Below are 24534 nucleotides of genomic sequence, written 5' to 3'. Positions count from 1 at the left end.
TATATTCTGTTCAGTGTAGTGTTTACAAATCATTTCGCAGAGATCTTAATTTATTTATGAACCTATCTAGAAGAAATTTCTAAAGAAAAGGCATAGTGAGATCATGATTATTTCCCCCTTTTACTGGTTTACTTAAACCATCTGTTTCTCACCACCAAGTCTGGCAAAGTACCTACTCTGTAGGTTTGACGTGTTCTAATACGATGGCTAACATGAGCCCTATTTTATGCTTGTTACATTGGCTACCAGTAGATTTTAGGATTCACTTTAAACTTCTTACAAACAGAGCACCAAAAAGCCAGACCTCAGAATATTTATACAATCACAAAATGTACTGCTCTCTGCTGTCATCTTGACCCTTTGCAACTAATCATGTTGAGGCGCCATGATGAACGTTAGAAGTGAGGGACAGGAGTATTGAACGGAGCACTAATTGTTTTCCTAAGTTGTTTTTGCTAGTATGGCCATGGCATCTGCTCGTTCAAGTTGAGCTAATTTCTCTGTGGAAGTAACTCACCAAACTGGGTTATGGCAATGGTGTTAGCGCACTAGCTAACTGGAAAACCAATCCACACCTCAGTCTTGATGCGTTCTTTGATTTGATCAAATAAAATTAGACTTTGCCTGAATTCACACCATATGATTCCTATCTTTTTGTCATAAGCAGTTTTCTCTTACACCAGAGCAGACTTAAAAGTACAAAAGTCTTGATACTGACCAGCTTTGTTCATACATGGTACGCTATGTGATGGCAGGATATTTTATCTATGCTTACTAAGACGTATCTTCTCCATAATTCAATACTTGATTACATACTTTGACTAAACTTTCCTTACTTCAGAAGTATATGAATGTCAGTCCTTTCACCTAGTAAAACGTGTTTGCTGCAAATTTGCAATTCCACCAAGGTCTTCCAGTCTTTACGATTAAAGGCTGCTGTCCATCTCTGTCTGTTTCCTCACCTGTTTGTGCAGTCGACCCCATCATCCTATCACCGCTTTTACTGTGAAATCAACCAAATAAAAGCGATATTAGGCGACCAACTGTTCTGACGTCCTTCTTGGTGGAATAGAATAGGACGCTTTCTGAAAATCGTGCAAAGGGTCAGTGCTGCTCCTTGTTGTCCTGGCTTTACCTTTTATGCTAATTTCCTTGTTAATATCACAAAACCATTTAGGACACAAATAGCTTAAAATCTTGATATACCCTAATAATGGGTAATGAAAATCTCTTTGCTATGCAAGCAATTTTTAAAACAGCTAAAGTGGAAAACTATGTCAGACAAGGCCTCAAATCTATCAGGAGAGAAAAGTGGTCTGGGTTCATCTGTGAAACGTCTCGGTTCGTCAGTGCACCTCCTTACTTTATCTCTTCTCATCTCTCTGTGCCACATCTCCCCCAACCATCTCTCTCTTCCAGTCCTGCTCTGAGTGTGTGTCTGCCCTCCCCGGTGTGTGTGTGTGTGTCAGTGTGTCTCTGCAGGACTGTTCACATCTTCCTTTACGTACAGTAATTACAGTCTTTGAGTCGGTGTGATGCCGCAGTTTGATTAGCAGCGTTGGGATAACGCCGGCCTGAAATGTCATTTAGACACAGGTGGAGAAAGATGGAGGGAAACGTTGTATGGTACCACTCCAAGAGATTCTGCAGCATCTGTTGTTTTAGAGGAGATAAAGGATCAATAGCCATGTGTGTCTGATGGATTATATCCGTGTGGAGCAGAGTAGCTGGATGTTTCTCTTTGGCTGAGATATCTAAAGAGATATCTTACGATAAGTTCAGGAATATGTTGATGAGACCAGGAAGTAGTGAGTTACGTCAGCTGAGACGATGCCAGGAAGGAGGGAGAAAAGGATACAAAAAGAAGGAAAGAATGTATAAAGGAAGAACTACACAAAAAGAGGAAAGAGACTAAGAAACAAGTTTGGAAACAAAAGTTCCATTGTTTTCATGCTATTGACATGAAAACAATGATTTTATCTACTTCCATACTTATCCAGACCTGAAAAATACTGAAATCAAATTTCATGCCTTTCCAAACCGCATAGTAATGATGTTATATTGAGCGGCTAGCAGCAGTAATTATTAAACTTTTGCACAACAAATAAAATCCTTCAGAAAAACCCTTCTCAACGTAAAACCCCTTACGCCCATCGTCTTTACAGCTTCCCAAGGCCCGAACGTTGCAAAAATAAACCTTGACTGATCGCCTGTTAATGTTTCCGAAGGCAACCGTGATTTACTTGTTCGGAACAAACAAGACAGCATCCATTTTTCTCCACTAATGGCGTCCCTCCGCACCATAACTCTTCTTGTTTCCAAGTGTTCAGGCTCCATTACATGTGGCATCCATTTCAAAAGCAATGTCTGGTGTCTATCGGACCATTACTCGACGTGGCAGAGCTGATAAAACGAGCCGAAGGGGCTGAAACCGTAACTCGGGAGTACCCCGTGTGGCGGGGAAGGAAGCTGTAAATATGTTCTGGGTTTTTTTGTACAAATGAGAATTGAGTTATTTTATGTCCGTTGTATTTGGTTTGTTTATCGCAGAAGTGATTACTCTTAAAAGGAATCGAGGCAGATTAAAAAAAAAAGAGGGAGTGAGGGGGTAAAAAAGCTCCAGAGCTGTTTGTTCAATAACTGCTTGTTTGATGATTTAAATAGCTGTTTGGGTGCTGCTAGAGAAACACATTAGAAATTAAAAGCGGATAAGAGTGACTCTCAAAAACCATGTTTAATCCTGTGAATGGCGTATTGGTTCAGCGCGAACACATCTCCCCTGAATGGGAGATTTACTCTGAGAGGACAAAACACATTTCCATTCGTCCTTCCTCTCTTTTTTCCTTTTGTGTCTGAAACACATATGCAGGCAAATATGTACAACATCTATGGCTTTATTTCCCAAGAGCGTGCTGTTCAAACATTAATATGGCGTTTTCTTCTTCTCCTGTTTTTGTTTCTCCACAGAGAGCAAAGCTGTGTACAAGAGACAGGTGCTGTCAATCACGTCCATCGCCATGGCAATCAGTCTTCTGGGAACAATGTGCATGGCACTCTACTGCCGCAACAAGTACGACAATAAACACACACACACGTATACTATAAGATATTTCTAAGGTAAATTCAGTGGAGGGACGGATTGGGAGCGGGTCTTTGTTCATCCCCTGGGTTTTACACAAACAACCGTATTTCTTTCCTTGTTATAGTAAAACCCCAGCAGGTCAGGTTTATTGGTAAGATCTGGGAATGCATGAAAATGACATCAAGAACAAAACCAGAAACTCTCCAGTCCCTATCAAGTTGTTTCCATATTTGTTTCTCTAAATTGTTTGTTTTACAATATTAGATGAATAATATTTAAAATGTGAAGGCTATGATTTGAAGCAAAGGATGGCCCAATTGTGGCATTTTCCTAATAATAATTATCAGGACTCCCTGACAAAACTCACCGCAGCAAGATGGATGGCTTTGTTCACATTATTTTCACGATAAATTTTCAGCTTACCTTCTGAGACGTTTATGAAGGAAGAGAGTTTCTCTGGCATCAACAGGTAGCTGTTAGTGGAGTAAAGAGAGCTGCTGTTAACGGAGATATCGATCTGATACCCAGTAAATACAGGGCCAGTATCACCGATACCGATACTTTTAAAGTTTAATATATCATCAAATTTCTGACTTTTAGTTGTGGTTATTTTGTCTTTTGCTTTTAGTTATTTTGGACAGAATTTGGATAAAGTTTTTAGGTGTTTACAAAATACCTTAATAACTTTAACATGATTTATGTGCATTTTTCCTTAATGAAGTGGAAAAAATATCATCTGATGGCAAATCAAAGCAAAATCTCCTTGAGGTAGAATTGGGAAACTACAATACAGAAATAAGCAAAAATTTTGAGATAGAATCTGAAACTACAGTATTGCTCTTACCACGCTAATATGGATCTGATACTGATGCTGAGTTAGTATTAATATTGTCAATATTTTGGTTCAATTTGCCCACCTCTATTGCACAGAAACCAGTTGAAACAGGTGTTTGCCTCACTACAATGACAGAAAATTTAGAACCTAGCCTCGTAGACTGTTTCTACAAATGTTTGTGAAAGATTGGGTTGCTGCCCTGAGGGGAGAGAATTTCAGCATGGAGCCATGAAAAGATGCAATAGGCCCAGCTATGAAATCCCCTCACATTAGTTGTACCATAAGAAAGTAGAATTGATTGGGAACAACAGAAACTCAGCTATAAAAGGGGTTCGAAGCTGACCTCCAGTTTTCATGGAGGGTAGAGACCACAACAAATTACTGAAATCTGTAAACACTTTAGACGCCTTCAAAAATGCTCAGAGCTGCCTATTATAATGGTTTAAACACCTTCATATGCAATAATATGTACAATGGAAACCATTTTGGCACTACAGCAGAAGCTAACCTCCACGGTCCTTATCTATGCTCTGGAGGGTAAAGCCAATCAAAAAAGGAAAATGAATGGAACTCATGGACTGGGTACCTTGCAAGCACCAGCCAGTAATGTATCAAGCAGTCTTGGTATTTCAGCTGCCCAAACTGCATTTTGTTTTTTAACATTTTAGAAATGCTCTACAAAAAAGTCCATATATGTTCAGAATTTCCACGAATAATTTTGAGTTACATTCCAGCCGCTGTGTTCGAAAACTTTCCATTGGAACAGAACAACTGATGTCAAGAAAAACAGATACGAGAAACTATGTCATCATTGATTCATACTGTTGAAATGTATTGTTACTTTAGAATGTAAAGAAAGATGTTTTCAAGCTCATAGAAGGCTTTACTTTCATTAACTTAGATAAACACTGAAATTAAAAAGCTCAATGCTCAATGTTTTACATGTAATCAATTTAATTCACATTCAGAACAAGCTGAACTAAAAGTTTCACTTTTGTGAAAATCATTGTATTCAAGAATAACTTTTTGTAATGTATAAAAATATGTTTCACTCTTTTTCCTTAAAAAAAGCCTTTTTGTATGAACTGAAAATTCACACTACATTTCATCAGTATTGCATGATCTTCATTAGTGTGACTCACTCCCCCAGTGATGATGTTCAGGGTGTTGCAATCTATCCTGTTGTTTTGTTGACAACAGCTGATATTTTTTCTCCCAGGAATTTCAACAAGACAACCTGAGTTTGATTAATGCAACTCTAGGGTTGTGGCAACGCTGCACCTCAAACTGGCATATCATTATATCCTGCTCCCACCATTTTATCTGGTTCTGACCATGCAGCTACACAGTCTTAAAAAATTCCTGTCATGGTATTCATATAATTTTCACGTGAAGGAGATTGCTGAGTAGAAAAGCTAAAGCAGCTCACTTTTTCATTGTAAGAATCTGTCATACTTACAGTGGGGAAAGTAAATATTTGATTCAATGCTGATTTTTCAAGTTTCCCCACTTAAAAAATGTAAATCCATTACAGGTCTGACATCAACTGTGACAGAATCTAAAAAAACCCCCAGAAAATCCCAATGTATGACTCATAGTTGAGGTGTACATTTGATAAATTTGGATTCTTTGTAAGTGACAAACCCTGAAGAATCTGGGGCCTATCAACAATTTTTCTTCAGCTTGTGTGTTGTTTTGGTTTCTCTCTTTACGCAGGTATAGAGGCAGATTTCAGAGATGTTGATTGTGATCTCTTCTTCTGCTGCTTTCTCTCCTCTACTCCTAGTTCCTTTCCTTTTAAACTTTTTACCCACCTTTCTCCTTTATTTTTCATCTCTGTGTCCATTATGGTTTAAATAAACACAAAGCAATGTATGATAAAGTTTTACATATATATATATATATATATATATATATATATATATATATATATATATATATATATTTATGAATTCTCATTCACCAATAGAGTTATGATAGCATAGCATTCACAATTTGATCTGCAGATTCACTCAACTTACTTCTTACTTTAAGCATGTCAAGAAATTCTACATTATAATTGCTGCAACTCTGAGGCAACATAAATACTGCACACAATAACAGTACCTAATCTTCTGCTACACCACGCAAACACTCTGTCTGCACTAATGAAAGTTCACTGAATTCCTGATGACATTCAACCTGCTTTCTATTTGATTCAACTAATACTCAATTTCTGGCTTAAATGCCTATGTAGACTCTGTATAAAACATTGAGCTTTCATACCCATCTTGGGGAAAAGAAATATTGTATATTCAATCAATCCATCAATCAATAAATCTGTCAATCAATCAGTCAATCAATCAATCAGTCAAACAATCAAGTCTATTTGTATAGCACATATCAGCAACAAGGCAGTTCAAAGTGGTTTTCATCATAAAAACTCAAGAATAAGAAGTCATAAACACATCATACAGTCACCAGTTGAGAAACCAGTGACAAACATCACATTTTGACCAGCGCCATCATCAAGATCATCACTACATGTTAAATATGTTGGTCAATGTTCCATTTAAGGTGGTTCAAAAGCAACTCTTGATGTAAAGGAACTCAGTGTTTCAGCTGTTTTTCAGTTTCATGGAAGTTTGTTCCAGATTTGTGGTGCATAGAAGCTGAATTCTCCTTTTTTTTTACACCTTTCATCACAATACGCACACAATACAAAACATTTTTTTAATCACAAAATTCCCCGAAACTTACATTCCTGATGTTTGAGAAAGAAATGTTCCACAGTTAATTTAAGAAGAGCTCTTGTGTTTGTGGGTAGACCAAACGGCTGTAAGCCACTTAGCTAGAGTTATGAAAGGAGGTTTAATATGTGGGAGCATCTTGAAGTTTGACACATGTTTAACTTTGACACATGTAATTAAGTACACATACATACTAAGAGCTTATTGTAACCTAAAAGTCATGGTCTTTTTAGGCTAAATTTATGTTAATCACATAATTATTTCTATCTGAATACTCTTTCCTATATATTTGATTGTGGAAAATTCAGCAAGATGAGTTAAACATGTTGCATAATACCAGTCTGTTAGACTACTATAAATACTGTGGAGCAGACTGATAGATAGAACTGTAATTCCATAGGTTTTCCACTGTAATATAATGATGTGAGTGAGTGAGCAGCCTGACAACAAGATAATCGGATCAAGACATGATGGACAGGCGCTCTCAATGAATCTATAATTGAGTCTGGGAAGTTGACTGTTCAGCTGAGAAGATGCATGCAGATCTACAGGAGGAGGGGCTGGGGGAGCGAATCCAAACGACCTGAATGATGATGAAGTCGACGTTTCTTTTTTTTATTCACACCAACAAGAAAAGATTCTGACACAAATACTGCTGAATAAAAGACAGCTTACTCTTCAGTTCGTGCCTTCGCCTGTGCCCCTTAATTTGCAGACGGACTAATTTTCATTCCTTTTGTGTCTCTGCCAGCAGATGCACAATAAGTTTAACACTCGACTGTGGAGCTGCCATCCATGCTTCAGTGCTTGATATCTCTCATCAGTCTTCATGTAGTTTACTAAAACTTTTTATAACTGCAATTGAAATATTTTCTATGTGCAGCTTAAATTAAAAAGTGGCAAAAGTTAAATTAACCAGACAAATTTTCTCTTTAATTATAACCTCATACACACTTCTCTAACAAATATAATGCAATCTTTATACAGTCCAGCTATGTGCTTCATTCCACCATATTTTTTATTGACAATTTACTTTGCATTCATTTAAACATTAAGAGTATTAATTAACCAGCCACCTCAAGTGTGGACTATAGTTTTGTTTAATGCTTCACAAACAGAACCCCATAGATTATTGCAAAACATGGATATCAGTAACAGAAGCATGAGGCCAAATGGAAAACTAAAAGAATTCAAAGAAAGTCAATCAGTGATAAACTCCAGCTTAATAATCGACACAGAACCTACACAACAAGCATCTGTCATTTAAAAGGTTCTCTCTTCTCAGTTCGTTCTGGTTCTATGTGTGATGTAGACAGTTTCACATTTCTTCATCCGTTTTTATTCATATGAGAACATTAATTAACAGGAATCACTTCATAAGTCCTGATTTGTGTCTGCCCCGGGACCTGCACTCTATCTCAGCATCTCTTTTCTTTATTAGCTCTTCTTGATAAGACATCGCTCCACAAAATGGCTCCAAGATTAAATAACGGGATAAGAGGCATAATTAGCACCACTTAACTGCAGGGATCAAATGATAACTTTTTCATGTGTTGTCTTAGCAAGATGGATTAAATTACATTTTTTGTACAAACTGGTTAGTTATGCTGCTTTCAAACATTCTTATTCAACTGAAACCTTAAGCTGCATTTCAAGATGCTGACTTTTCTTTAGTTCCATACAAAAGTATTCATATCCCTTGAACCTGTCCTCATTAGGTCATGTGATACCAACAAAGTTTAATGTGTTTATTAAGATTTTTTTTTGATAGATCAACACAATTGAAAAGCAAATTACCCTAAAAAGTTAGTGCAGCCTATTGCCTTTAAAGGTCTGTTGAAAAGTTTAAATATAAACTGAGACCACCTACAGTATATGTAGATGGGGATATGTGAGTATATATAAATTATCCTCAGTATAAGTCCAGCTGTTCTGTGAAGGACTCAGAGGTTTGATGTTAGCAAACAAACAAAATCACAAAGATCAAGAAACACAGCAGAGAAGTCTGGGTGAAAATTGTGAAGAAATTTAAAACAAGGTTAGGTTGTAAAACATAATTTATGGTTTGAATAATTCAAGTTGTTGTTAAATCCATCATGGAAAGAATATGGTACAACTGCATATCTACCAAGATATGTAGACTGAGATGCTGAGCAATGGCAAAATTTGAGAAAACTAGAGAAGCAGCTGATGTTGTTGGAAAAGTTGAGCCATTGTTGGTAGGGTTAGGATTAGCACTAATGAAGATTCTGCCTTAAAGACACCTTCCTCTAATAATGGCCTAATTAATTTTTTGCCAATAGTGTGTTTTTATTGGTTTGTTTTTTCATAAAAGATCTTTTGGAAAGAAAGAGGTGGTGATTTTATTTAATTTTTTTGCCAAAATAAATTTAGCCAAATAATGACTTTGGCCATTACAAAGGTGACAATATATAAACTATGTATAAAACATTGAATTTTCATAGCCATCCTGGGGCAGAGAAATGGTGTATATTATATACCTTTCATCACAATACACACACATAATCCAAACCTACTGTCCAATTTATACACTGTCTTGTGCTGATAGAATAGAATAGAATCTAAATTAAAAACTTCGAAGTTTTGTAGCAACAGAAAACCTGAAATCCAACATTTCTGGATTGCTTATCAGACTAAATTAATTCCAGCATTTTCAAATAGTAACCTAAACAGAAACATTGGGTGTGACATCTTTTTGTCATTTTATCAAAGGAAACACACTAATCATCTATTGATTAGACTAATTTAGGAATCTGTCACAAAGTCTTATTTTGCATTCTGAGACATTTGGTTTGTTTAGACTGAGCTTTGAAAAGGCTACATGGCTCCTTGTGTCAGTGAAAACTTTTCTAAAAGTTCCATAGTGTGCTCCATATGTTTCAGCATTCATCTGACATGATATAATTAAAGTGCCACAGAGGTGGAAAGCGCAGGAGCTTGCCATGAGTCTGTTTGCAAACACTTCATTACACTGGTGTCACGCAGCAGAGAATCTCCCAGACAGCAGCAGTAGAGGCTTTATCAGCTGAATCTGATAATGAGCATACCTCTGGCACAACATAATGAAGTCGTGATACACGGGGCTTCTGTGCATTTTCCTCCAGGACACTGTCATTGCACAAGCTTGGGCAGCCGGTCACAATAATTAAGAGCATGTAAAGTGCACTGGTTGGAGCAACAAACCAGAAGAACCTTTTTCAGATGAATACAAGAAATCAGATTACACCCCTCCGCACCACGACGTCTAATTATACCACTTCCTCTAACACGATTATCTCTTGACCTTTCATCACGAGAGTCGGCGCTGCGCCTGGGCAAGGTTGGGGTCAAACTAATCAGTTTGTCAGTCGGCGACTTTAGTCTTTTGGCGTGTTCGCCTGTAACGTGAGAGAGGATTTTGACTGAATGAATCTAATTAAATAAGACTTAGAAATGGCCCTGACTCAATAGATTGCAACGTAAATTATCAACCAAAGTCAAGTTGCATCACATGAACTCAAACGCTCGTTCTCTTCCATTTCTTTTAATTAATGCTTGGGGGTAAATTAATGAAGAAGTGTGTGCTCTGTGCAGAGCGTTACTGAGGAAACAAATTTTCTTCCTGTGTCTCATTATCAGGGAAACCTGACACAATTCTCATCTTGACTCTATTGTTTAAAGTCTAAGTGGATAATAGTTTAAGAAAAAGCATTATCCTTTGAATGAAATCCATTTTGAAACCTCACAGTTAGATGTTTAGGAGAGGAAGTCACAGCTTTTTGCCTTTTCAACCAGTATTAAAGCAACCTTTTGTATTTGAACTAAAAAACTAACTCAGCAGAAAGAGGGATGAAGCTGTACACGTTTTTTCTAGAAATGAACTTGGATGGCTTCAGCTCTCAGGAAAGAGTCTTTAAAGTCTTTGAATGTCAACTCTTTTTACTGATTTTGAATGCAGGGAATAATAAAAATAATAGTCAAGCTGGGTGCTGCACAGTGGCGCAGTTGGTAGAACTGTAGCCATGCAGCAAGAAGGTTCTATGTTCAATTCCAGGCCCGGGCTCTTTCTGCATGGAGTTTGGAGTCCCTGTGCATGCGTGGGTTCTCTGTGGGTACTCCAGCTTCCTCCCACAGTCCAAAACATGACTGTTACGTTGATTGGTCTCTAAATTCTCCTTAGTGTACATGATTGTTTGTCCTGTCTGTCTCTGTGTTGCCCTGTGATGGACTGGCAACCAGGGTGACCCCAGGGTGACCCTGTCTCACGCCTGTTGACAGCTGGAGATACCAGCACCCCTCACAACCCCAATGGAGAATAGCTTGATTATCCATCCATCCTAGTCCAGAAACCTTCGGCCAATTGCCCAGAACCTCTTTTCCTGAAACCAGGTTTATAATCGAAAATTAGAATTGAATCACAACAGTTCTCTAAGAAAATTATGGAGACTGAACTTCTCTTGACTTTCTAACAGCAAAGACATTAGGTTGTCTACCTGTGGAATCAGACAATGGGCGTCTGCAACGTTGCCATTTATCTGGGTGTATGAAAGCAGGATGTATGAAAATAACACACATCCTATACCAAATTCAAGTTTAAAGAAGTATTTATAAATTATAGCTAAAATATTTAGCCTAAAAATTAGTTTTACATGGGTCTAAACTAGGTCTAGCCCATCATGACATAGACAAGTGAATATAATGAGACACCCAATGAAATATTCAGTCCTTTATAAGGAACTCTTCACAGATTGATGTTTAATCAATATGTGAATATATATTTTTTAGACTTCAACTAAAAATGCTAAAAACTAAAAATCAGCAGTGTTAATTTTTCCTCCTGCTGTTCCCTTCTTTATGGTTTTTGCCAGTAGTAACTTCTGGCTGTTGATCACGTGACTCGTGATGTGAAAAAATTGTTTCCATAACAGTTTTGTGAGAGAAATCTATTTCGATCCAGCAGAAAATCCATCTCATTGTAGCACAAAAACCTTTTATCAAAAAATTTAGTTTTTTTGTTTGTTTTTATAAATTGGCATGTTTCTATTAGGTGAATGGAAACGAAGCCAGTGATGCACTTTTGCAAACCAAAACCAATTCTGGGCTGTATTTAGCTTTACTCCAGCATTGCTCCAGAGGTCCTGGTCTGTTCTTTGTTCTGTCTGCTAAATTTCAGTCAGTACTTCATTCAGACCTCTTGTGGAAACTAAATTGGTGGTGTATCTTTCTGATTGTACAGGTGCATCAACAGCAGTAGGAAGCTGCAATCGGCTCCTGGATGATAGTTTCGATTTTTCATACTTGTCTTAGCAACTTGTGGTCTGCAATCAAAATCAGATGATTTTTATGATTATTTCTCCATTCTTTTATTTCTTTGTTTGTTTTATCATCCTTTAGGAGGCGCAGGGAGAAGCTCCAGGCCCACCTGAAGGAAAGTCGCAGTTTGAAAAGCTACACAACCAATCCCATCAATCTTCTAGAAGCCAAGATGAGGGTCCCAAACACCAACCTGCAAATGCATGAGGTGATTTTTGTCTTGTTTCATGTCCTCAAACAGAAGACAAACCAAACACAGTTGATCATCCTCACAAAATGTATAATGTGCTTGTAGTGTCTGTCAGCGTGTGGCTCTGTTGGTATTCCCTTATCTCAGCCCAGCCACTTGCGTCAGGCTCATGGGTCTGTGGCAGAGCAGATTCAGTGGTTTGAGAGCTCACTGCTGACTGATGAAATCATTCATCATCTCCTTACATCTCCTGCTGTTGTGTCTCTCTGATTTGGTGGCATGGGAAATCATATTCTCATATGAATGTATCAAGAAGAGGCGGCTTCAGTGAGTTTGAACGTATTTGTTCTGAAGAAATGAGATTTTATAGGTTCATTATAACAAAATGTAAAGAATCTGCACCTTTATGACTTTAATCGAACGGTGTGTTTCCTCTGAGGTCCTGATGGATAGTGTGTGTTGACTCACAGTCAATGTGGGCCAACACACAAGTCATTGGTCATAACTCTGAAATTCATAAACTAGTTGAGATTTTGTGTGCAACATTTATATGATAAACATTCTTCATTATTTGTGTTGGGGGTAGTGATGTTTTCAGTAACTGTAAGTGGAAAGTCATCATAATTAACAGAAATTCAGGCTTTCAAACTCTCGTCTGTGTGTAGTTAATCTATGTAATGTGTTTCACTTAGTGATAATGTTCCTAAAACATGTGGGCTTTTCTAATATATTAACTTATTAGTTGGGCATGTAAATGTATATTTAAATATTTAGCATGCAAATTTAGCTGAATTAGTTGAAGCTCCGACTGCTAGATGGCAGCAGAGTGCTTCCAATATTATCTTGGAATGTGTAGGATTTGCATCATCCGGCATTACTGGGATACATACAGAGTCTTGGTTGCATTGAGGCTGTCAGCAGTTTGAGAAACATCTACATCAAAAGTCTACAAGAGGTGAAGGAAAATCAGCAGCTCTGCTCAGAATGTTCTTTAACTCTCCTTCATTCTATGAAGCAGAGTGTAGTGTAGCTACACTACATTGTAGCTACTGAGCTGTAGCTACACTACAGCTTAGTGTAGCTGGTCTGGCAATTTTGTCATTCTAACTTTCTTACTTTCTTATTATTATGTAGGGTATGCTAGCATAGTTTTGACACTCTTCAGCTTTCACTGATATTGAAAACACCTGAGTTTAATTCTTCTTCCCTCCATAACAACTTCTGCACAAGAGCTCTTATATAGTTTAACCTGTTCTAATTTAATAAAAGGGACATTTAACTTCTTTCAAAACAGAATGGAGGTGTCAAAGAATCTGTATTTAATTTAATAAGTGTTTAGGTTTCAAATTAGAGCAGATCTACTTTGATCAAGAAGTCAAACAAGTATTGATAAAATCATTCACCACACTGCAGAACTGGAGCCTATCTGCATGAGCTTGTTGGAACATACCTCAATGTAATTTATTTTCATTTCTTTTCCAACCCCTGAAAGCCATATTAGCATATGAGTTATAATACCAAGTTCAAAATCATGGAATCTGACATATAATAAACTGTGGCATATAGAGACAATAAAGGTGAGATTGTTCCATATAAAATGTTTGAAATGACACAACAGATCATTGAATTACAAATGCCTGAATGGAGCCGGACTCTGCAGACTCTGTCAATTTTAATGCTGGGCAGACAGAACTTAAAGGAAAGGGACATTCTTGCCAGAGGCTCTGCTCCTGAGTTTCAGTTGCAGGGTGTCAGATGTATGAGATATGGTGAGGAGCAGAGCTACACAGGGCCTGAATGTAATCTGTAAAATCTGGTGTTTGTGTGGACCGCACATCAGAGTGCCTCCTCATATTACCCTCAAGCTGAAGGATCTGTCAAGGACAAACAAAGTGTTTTCTCACATATACACAGTGAATACCAAAAAAATGAGTATGTGCACTTAATGTGTGCTGAAAAATAAAAGTCAACATCCTTTTTGGTCTGGAATGTCTGGCCATTAATTAATTAGTTCAAGTTCCAATATAACTTTTTTAACAACTCTTACCTAACTCAACTCTAACAAAATTGTATATATATATATATATATATATATATATATATATATATATATATAATCATTTTTTTGTTTGTTTTTCCCCCCCAGGAACTAGGTACCATTTTGTAGCACAATCGGGAAACTGTTACCTTCAGTTGTTATAAAATGCTTTATATGTCAAATGTGACTTAAAAGAAATTTGACTTTGATATTTAACACCTTGAAATTGAGCCTCTGTTTCTTTAAAAATCTCTGTCAGGAAGTCATCACAACATCACTCCTCTGTTAATCCTTTGAAACAAACTTTTTACCAGTCTTTCACTGAGAAGTAGCTCCTATAACAGGGGTTTGCAACTCCAGGCCTGCAGGGCCAGTCTCCTGCAACTTTTAGATGTGTCTCTACTTCAACACACCTGAGTCAAATAATGAGGTCATTAGCAGGACTCTGGAGAACTTGATTGCACTTAGGAGGTGATTCAGCCATTGGATTCAAGTGTGTTGGACTAAGGAGACATCTAAGAGTTGCAGGACACCGGCCCTCGAGGACCAGGATTGGCCACCCCTGTCCTATGATGAGCTCAGCAGATGTACATTTGCTAATTGCTGCTGGCTAGTCTGAAGGAGCTGAGTGGAGGAGCTGAACTGTGAAGCAGAAGCTTGGACACTGCAGCTCTGAGGAGAAGCTTAGTCTCAAAGGTTGGGCTAGCTCCACCCAGGCTTTTTGAACAACTGAATGGTTGCCATCCAAACGAAAGGATTTCTCAAACATGCATGAAAGAATCAAAGCAACACTCCAGTAATGTTTTTGATGAGGGAATAACATTATAATTATGATGTAAAGCTAAAATACGTTAATTTTACATGATACTGCCGCTTTGAGACTGGGTTGGGGGTTCACCTTCCAGCAGGACAATGACCCTGAACATAAATATGCTCCACTTTTTATTGGTCTGTAGTATAAAATTCCCCCAAAAATGCAGTAAAGTTTGTCTGTAACACATCCAAATCAACTTTATTGCACCAAATCTGGCTTCAATGAGACCAGAGGACATTTTGAGGTAATTTGGAATATGTTTTCAACGTATGCTGATTGATGCATATTCTACACACACAACATTTTGTATTAGAATCATATCACTGCCATCTAGTGAACAGAATTGTTCCCAATGATTTCAATTTTTTTCTAATGGGAATGCAGAATGCCTACATTTGTATGTGCTACATTCAGACTAATACTCTACATAATTCAGTGTCTCTTTAGCAGTAAACATACTAACTTACTTTTAAGTGTAAATAAATTCAGGCAGTAAGTCATTTGGAATATGTAAATAATGACACATTTACTGACACCACACATTGTTCAGAAAAACAAAGATCATTTACATCATAAATTAGCTTTAGCATAAAGGATCTTGTATGCAAATGATCTACATTTGTTTGTCTGAAGCATACTGACAGTGAGTGAACTAAATTCTTCTTCCTAGTCATACACAGCCATCTAAATTTCTTAATGATTAAAATATGTGCTTTTATATGAGGTACTGGTTTCCTTTGACGTAGTTAACGGTGTCATTTGGATTGTGATTTCTGAGAGCATCCTGCAGTAGATAAAACTCCCAGATAGTTCAAATCATGAAAAGAGGCAGCTGAATGTCACAGCCAGTTGAGGGGATAAAGAAGCGAGTTTGTCTGATGAGCACTGCAGGGCTTTTTGTTGGAGGGATTTGATTAGGCACTGAATAACAGAGCAGCACTGAGCGAGTCACTCGTTTTCTATCAGTCATATTATACCACTCAGTCAGGAACTGTTCATGTCTTTAAACCTGGCGCAGCGCTCAGGGCTGTTTGTGTAGCAGGTAGTTACATTTACTCAGTTATTTGAGTAAATTTTTAGAGAAATAAATTTACTTTTGGAGTAGGTGCACTGCGTTGTAGTTTTTACTTTTACTTGAGTAATATTATTATGAAATATTGCAACTCTACCCACCCAGTTCATTGCAGGGTCTGTAATTGATGAATCGAAATGAATCATATTTTAATCAAAAATCATACATCGACAAAATAAACATTTTCAGTTGAAACACCCTTTGTGCTGCTAAATGGTTGAATAAATAGACATATGAGCGCAACAGCAAACATGATTATTTTTTAATCTGTTATTTAGAACATTCGGTTTGATCTAATGTTATTTTCTATCTGCTGACCCTTTTAAGAGGCTAAGAAGGTTAAGTAAGCATCATATATTGTTACTGGAAGTACTTTCCCAAGTTCTAACTTAGGTTCAGGCGTTTCTCTGGCAAAGCACAGAGTTTGTACCACATATTGTCTGGAATTATAGCCCAGTAGTTTAAAGTCGGGTTTTATTAGACCCTGACTAACACTACACAATGTACCGAATGACTCCTGGCCTCACATCATCGATATGTGCAATATCTTAATTGCAAAAGTTGAATGCAATTATCCTATAATATTTTAAATGCCATGTTTCATGTTCTGCATACTAATGAGTTTGTTCACCATTTGAATGGACTCTAGATGCCTTATTGTATCCTCACCTGATGTATATTTTTAGTAGCTGAGATTGGAAAATCTCACATAAATTATGTGTGAAATTGTGATTATGGATAAGAAAGAAAATATATGAAAAATGTATCATAATTAATATTGCTGTTGTGTATTCATACACAAATCAGAAAAGCCATCTCCTGTTTGCACCAGATAGTCTGAGAGTGTTAGAAACATTTCCACAGCCATACAGTGAGAGTTGGTCTCTATTACAGAGATTAATAATCACATTACACCACATGCAGAGATGTAAACATTTCCATCAATACAAGCCATTCCATGCACCATTTGTCTGCCACCAATGTCCAGATTGAGCATGAAGTCCTAGTCAAAGTGATGATTACTTCCTGTTGAATCTATCTGCTCATGTTTTTGAATCTGTTCATTTAATCCATTTATATTTATGCCCTTTAAAAGCTGTCAGTGGAGCAGGACAATTTGTGCAGACACGTTCCAGTATTTTACCCCAGGCAATCTTTCTGAAGCCTTAATCTGTTTTCAAACAGAAACAGAGTGAAACCTGATAGTCTTCTCATTATTTGTGTGGAGGTGCAAAAACGACCAAAATTAATCAATCTACAAACTTTCATCAACTACTCAAAAGGTTACTGTAGTTGTATCCGTTTTTACAAAACATCAACTCGCTGAAGCATGAACGGATCTGTTGCTGGTGACGAAGCCGACGTTTTGGCATCACAATGCATCCTCCCACTGTTAAAAGCTTTGAGTTTCCATTTTAGCACAGGCAGGAAGATGAACATCTCCTGACTGGAAGTTTCAGAATTAATTAGCAGCTTGAGGTTTGTGTGGTGTCAGAACACCAGAGAAAAACTGAGATGAGCCAAAAAGATGATGCTTGATGCCTCATCCCTCTCTGGGATGTTTCAAATTAAACCACCGGTGTCTAAATAAAGGTGCGTTGCTACAAAAATCAGTCAAATTTTGTACAGAACTAAAAGTATTCATTCCTATGTTGTTGTTTTTTTGCTTGTTTGTTTTGCCAGATTTGGATGTGCATTCCATGCATTTTTAGGAGCTGTATGCTACAGACTAATGAAAAGTGGAGCATATACCTGAGTGAAGTTGGCCCCCCACCTTCTTCAAATCAGACAAAATGGGTGTCAATCAACTCGACTCTGTTTGTGCTGGTTTGTGCAGCAAAAGTTTTCGTTTGTGCAGCTTTGGCTTTGAAGATATTAATTAAAGTTTAAAGGTCAACCAGCCCCACCCCACTGTCATAAAATCAAACAAAATAGGTGTCAATCAACTCGGCTACATTTGTGCAGCAAAACGTTTTGTTTGTGCTGCTATCATTCTAAAGATATTAAGAAAAATGTTTCTAGAGGTCATCAAAGGTCAACAGGTGAACATCAGTTCTTTTATAAACAGTTTATGCTAGTTTGTGCACCGATTTGAAGTTGTAAAAATAAGGTTTGATGATGACTGTTGATCATGAAATTGAGATGGAAACAGCAGACTAGATAGTTAACACATGTTTTGCTCTAGTTATACTTTTCGTATTTCAACAGTACAATTTGTCTAATAGCGCCCTCTGGTGCTCAGAAACTAAAATACAGGTCACTGAGTGTGTTTTGGGAGGTGTTGTACCAGTTCATTCTAAATAAGACCTAGACAGACACTATGCTGCCCTTTAACCTCGTGCATACTGTAAATAAAAATCTTTTGATTTTTTTATCGTCCTGCATGTGGGTCAGAAAAGATCCTGACTGCCTCTAAACTTTCTTTGTTCTAAGTGACATCAAGTTATTCCTCAAACTTCTCCACTGAAAGTCTGTCTCTTATCATCCCAAACAACCTTTGACAAATCTGTCTTGTACGATTTCTTGTCCTGTCTTGATGTTTAGGCTTGTGAATCTTATCGGTCAAGCTTTATTAGAGTGGACACCTTATGCTGTACTACCAGACCCTATAGGTCAGTTTCAATTATGGTGGCTCATGGGTTGACGCTGACTTCCAGGCCATTTAATGTTAATTGGAAATTTTCCTCAAGTCTCTTTGCAGTGAGTCGGCACATTTTCTTCTTCAGGCATATTTTATTTGCAACAATGTTAAATATTCACAGTCTAATGTACTCCAGTGTTCCTTCTGTCTTCAAAGCAATATGCAATTTAAAATGATGATGTTGTTTTTTTCACTTATTTTGCACCCTTTATTTTACATATGGTACTTTGTATTATCACTCTTTGTCTCTGTGGGCCCCTTCCGTCTGAAGCCTTGTCATGGTGAGGTTCTGTTGATCAGCTGTTAGGTGTTGTTTTGATCTCATAAAGTCAAAATGTGAGCAGCATGATGAGGAGGACCGTTTGAATAGCAATTCTGACTGAAGAAGGAAATCTATTAGCTAATTAATTGGTTGAATTCCTGTTATGATTTTTTTTTTTTGTTAAATTCCTTGTTAGGAAACAGTAAGTTGTGCAAAAAGCACTGAAACACTGACTGATTGGACACGTGAATTGCAGTAAGATAGTCAAGAGACCAAGACTTCTAAGAGTTAGATAAAGTCGGGACCAACACCAGCTTCCCACACAGAGACACAATAAAATGAAGAAAAGTGTCTCTGAAACTGATCTGAAAGATCCATAGTTCTTTAAAAACACCTAGATATGAAACACTTAGAGCTGAAATAAATGTAACCATCTCAACATGCAGCTTTACTGTGGGGAGTTGTACGCAGTTGATATCAGCTAACGTTGATGTAACTTAATATTAGCTACTTTATGTCTCAGATTTTATAGAAAATAAATGAATAATTAGTTAATTAGATTACAAGACTTGGGAATATCATGCCCTAAAAATATCCAAGGTGGTCAACATGGACTGACTTTATGAAGAGTTTCGTGTTTGCAGAGATGAAATAGAAAATGTCAGACAGGATGTAACAAAATCCACATGTGAAAAGTGGATGGCAAATTTCCAAAACATTAGGAAGGTCAATATTATAAACTTGTGGAGCATTTTTTTCATTTGTCTTCAAGGGGCCAGGCTTAAATGTTTTTATAGATCCTTTTATACCTAATAACTATAAAACAGCCATCAAAAAGAAACTATAGATCTCAGTGAACTTTGACCTTTCACATAAAAACTTGTGTGGCTGAGTAAAAAGGCAAAAGCATGCTTTAATCCACTGCAAAAAACCCAAATATTCTAGACAATTCAATATGACCTTTATTCTATTTATGTCATTATTAACAACTTAAATTTAGGGAACGACATCAAACACACCAAACTAGGAATGAATTCTTTTGCCCTCAATACAGATGATTTAAAACAAGAATGTGATTTTCTCAATTTGTGAAAGCAAAAAAATGTGGATTCTTAAATTGTACTTACATACCTTCTATAAATTACACCAGCCCATTTTACAAACACATTTTTGACTTTAATGAGAACATACTGTACGTCGTCATGGTTTAAAGAACAAATTATCCTCCAAGCGCCTGAATCGTGGTCACCAAGTCAGCATGTGTGATGCTAATAAGGCTGTGTCCTGCAGAGTTTCCTCAAAGGGCATTGTGTCAGTGACAGCCCACTTAATCAGAGATCAAAACTGACAAGAAGGAAGTTGGAAAAAGTACTTTGGAGGATGAAATAGCACAAAAACATATCACTTGCCATATTTCTAGGAGTTACACAGAGAGTGATGGTGAAATCTTGTAAAACAGAGGAGACTGTCACTCAGGCGAAGATTATACATCAAAAATATGTCCAGTAAGAGTAACACACAACATTTTGACATTTGAATTCCAAAAGTCTTAACATGTTTTTACTGCAGATCAGTTGGGTTCGTCTGCCTCGTCTGCGCTGTTCACAGAACAGAATCAAAGAACTGCTTTGATTTCATTGCATGTGTTCTTAGAGACGTAGGAAGGCATAAAACCACCAGAGTTAATCCAGATGTATTCTGTCAAGGATTTAAGCAGAGTAGACATGATTAGGGAAAAAGGAAGGCGAGCCATAAAATAAAAGGTTATTGCTCATGTTTCCCAAATATTTCTCAATGTTTCACAGTACAAAAAAGAAATTAACATATTCATTTTATAAATTCTTTAACATATATTCGTATCTATGCTGTTTTTAACCTATTCTCAACCACTTAGCAATGGAATGACCTAAATTTATTCTAAACCTTTTTGGTTATAAATTATGAAAAGCTACCTGGTTTTACAACTTTTTAAAAAATAATTCCATTTGCCGTTTGATTGATTTTCATTTCCCTTACTTCCATTGCCACAAATGTGCGATTTCATCTAAATTTAATTACTAAATCAGTTTCTTTTGTGGAACAAATATGTACGACTGAGGACTATTGTTCATTTTTACCTACAGTCTGTTGTGTAGTCAAAGTTCTATAGTAATGTATTTCTTTTCTGACCAAATTGTTGTATATATAGCAGCTGCTATCATATCTGAAATCATAAATATTTTTCAAAGAATTGTAACTCAACCTCAAGTTCTCGTGCTTTTCGTTTTCTCAACACAGTTTCACTTACCTCAGATATAAAAGGACAAGAAAGAGACGTACATTTTCTATTTCTAATTAATGGTTAAATTTGTGTTAAATGTAACCATTAATGCAAGTAGGGGAGAAAGAATCAGGAGAGTGATTTTACGTTGCTTTTCTCTGATACGTTTAATGGAATATGTGTTGCTCAGTGTCATACAGTGGAGAAAAAAATAATTAATAAAAAAAATAATAGTAAGATGTCAAACACTGTATTAATGTTTTCATATTTCCTAATGACAACACACAGGTTTTAAGCTTCTGCCATTAGTTAAACTGCATTTACTAACAACCAAGACACACAACTGACAAACTTACTTCTAAAGTTTACAAAAATAATAAATGATTATCTATAAAGTGTCTTAACAATATACAGGATACAATAATATAATGTTTTATTTAAAAAAGAAAAAAAGGTTTTCTCCGCTATTGTAATTAGGGAACAGAGAATAACGAAGGTGATTTTAAGTTGCTTCTCTCTCAGTAGTTTAATGCAATGAGAGCAGAGTGGATGTGGAACTGCCGCTCAATCCCAGAAAATCTTACTAGCCGATTACTGCTGTACGGATTGAAAGTTTCTTAAATAAAATAATACAAACATTTAGGCAACATGAAAAATAAGTTTTTAACAATCTTCTTGTTGTATTTAAATTGTTTATATGAATTAATGCTTGTTCTAAACTTTTTTAATGTTATGAAATCATTAAAAGTTTTAGGATATCCCAGGACAGCACTGGAGAAAAAACAATCATCCTTCAACCTATCACATTTGCACTCACAGAATCAAGGAAATCAGAGAAGGTTGAGGAAATCTGAAATTGATCTGCAGGATTTCTGATAACTTGTTTTCTCTCTGTTGTGTTTCCAGTACTGCAAGCGTTCCCCCACGTCTCGCCAGGGAAGTGTGTGTGAGTCCAGCTTCGTCCCCACCCCGCCGCCCAGCGGCTCCAGAGGCGCAGCCAGACATCACCGGTAAACCATTTAGCTGCTCCCACAGTCTGAATCGGATGTGACTCTTCTCCTCGCTTCAGGAGGGAATGTAGATTATTATTATTATTTTTATTTTATTTTTTTACCAACAATGAGGAACTTCTGTGTCTTCCCTTGTAATCAGCATGGACTCAGTGAAGAGGGGAAATTGAATTATCCACATTACAGTGCCAGCAAGGCTAATTACTGATTTTCAGAAGGATGGTGGTAATTATAATTAAAGCTATAAACACTTTAACAAGCATATCTATAGCAGTCATGAGTGCAGTGGAAATGGAAGAGAGACGAAACAAGAGCCGGCCAGCGCAGACATGCAAGAGCTCAGAAAGTTTTTCTCACGCTGCTGGCTGGGCTTAGGCATGGCAAAACACACACACACACACACACACACACACACACACACACACACACACACACACACAGAAATGACGACCTGTATCAAAACCAGGTTTCTGTTAGAATGCACAAGAACAAACCAAATAAAACATTTTCTCCCAGTTTGACACGCAGTGATGCTGAGAAAATGCAACATGGTAACTTTTTATAAAAGCTGAACATGCTGAGTGGTTTTTCAGCATAATCCAGGTTTGTGCTCCACATTAGTTCTTAGCAGAAATATAAAAATCTAGTTCAGCCCACAAGATGAGAAAGGTAGACTCAATGTGTTTGACAAAGAAAGACTTTGTATTTTTTGAAGTGTGATGTTGCGGTGCAGTTAGCATTCCACCTGAAGTGGATACTTCCTTTACCAATCGCTGCTTTTGATAGGAACCAACATCAGTTTTTTGTTCTCTCAAACATAGTTACAAAACTTTAACAGCTGTTCATAAAAGGCAAAATCTACTTTTTTTAGCTTTAGCTCCCCCACTCAGCTCCTTCAGACTACCAGCAGCAGGACCACATATCTGCAATACTCCTATTTCTGCCTGACACTGTCCAGCAGTGTTTAAAGTTTCTATATTTTTCAACAGTACAGACCCACTCAACAACTTAGAATATTACTAGAAGCTTAATTTATGAAATTTGACTGCGTCTACAAAGTCCCATCAGTTGTTCCTCCACTCAGCATAATTGCTAAACTCCTACAAGATCTGTTCTTTATTTCCTCCTAAAATCACTCTCTCTTTCAGAAAGGTAGCATTAATTGCAAACATTTTGCAGTTGAAACAGACAAACCTGAGCTTGAATTATTTTTGTTGGAAGCTGATCTCTGCACATTTTAGAAAAATCTGATGTTTTGGGGGTCTTACAACTTTGTGACAACAACCGCTACTCACCAGCTGTGTGTCCATTACCTGTTAAAATAATAATAATGCTTTAACTAAATACGCCAATTAAGAAGAAAACAAACGCATTTTTCAATTAGAAGGTTTTGTGCTAGGATGAGGTGATTCTTCAGCCAAATCAAAATAGATATATTTTGCAAAACTGCAACCAAAACACTTTTTTCACGTCCCACGATTGCTGTGATCAACAACCGGCTGTTACTACTGGCAAAAACCACAAAAAAGACAACAGGAAGTGGTAGGAAGAGGATGTTGGTTTTTTTATTATTATTTCAAAAAGTTAATAAAAAATTGCGTGACATTCTAATGTGTTGAATGTTAGAATGCTGACTAAATTGCTGGCTAAAATTTTCCCAAAATGCAGCACATGCAGTGCTGCATTTTGGGTCCCAAGTACACGGAGCTTGTTGCTCCAACACCTGAATGAGACGCCAAAGTCTCCTCTGATTGGCTGATAGATCACTGTGAAGCTGGAGGTCAGTTTAGTGTATTTGTTTCTTATTAAATGAATCCAAACTCAACCTCAGGATGACCAGGTAACGATGATTGTAGAGGTGCAGCTGCAGAGGGAAAAGCTTCCCAAACTCCTGTATGTCCTGGAAGAAATAAGGAAGCTACAGGATGTTGGCTGCCCTTCATCTACTCCTCCTGATCATCATTCAAAGCAATACGCTGAACTTATCTGACATCTTGACAGATACATCTGTCCAGGTGTGAAGCTGGAAAAAAAAAATCTATTCTCTAGACATGTCTTTTGTTTCCCAGCAACTGGTACCAAAATGTACACTCTCAACATTTTTCTAAATGAAGCAGAATAATACTGAAAGGAACAAACAAAATATTAGTTCATTTATTAGGATTTGCTAAGATTAGCAAATTAATAAAACTAAATGAACTCAGTGAAATTTGAGAATCATCTGTTGAGTTAAAAATCTAAAAGTACAGGGTTAGGGTTATAAAAGAAACGCCATATTCTCATCCATT

The 24534-nt window shown here is 37.0% G+C and overlaps 1 protein-coding gene across 3 annotated transcripts in view; it reads left to right on the top strand.

The window, feature by feature from the left end:
• nrg3a (neuregulin 3a) overlaps positions 1–24534 on the top strand; it is a 411389-nt gene that overhangs the window by 376795 nt on the left and 10060 nt on the right. For all 3 annotated transcript variants that reach the window (XM_028006553.1, XM_028006552.1, XM_028006554.1), the window contains 3 exons: positions 2968–3070; positions 12041–12167; positions 22143–22246. In XM_028006553.1, the coding sequence (XP_027862354.1) occupies positions 2968–3070; positions 12041–12167; positions 22143–22246 (334 nt within the window). The remainder of the gene's footprint in view (positions 1–2967; positions 3071–12040; positions 12168–22142; positions 22247–24534) is intronic.

Source organism: Xiphophorus couchianus, chromosome 22 (genome assembly GCF_001444195.1).
Source record: "Xiphophorus couchianus chromosome 22, X_couchianus-1.0, whole genome shotgun sequence".
In the NCBI taxonomy this organism is placed as follows: domain Eukaryota; kingdom Metazoa; phylum Chordata; class Actinopteri; order Cyprinodontiformes; family Poeciliidae; genus Xiphophorus; species Xiphophorus couchianus.
Note: the sequence above shows the minus strand (reverse complement) of the source record. Positions and strands in the feature narration are given on the sequence as shown.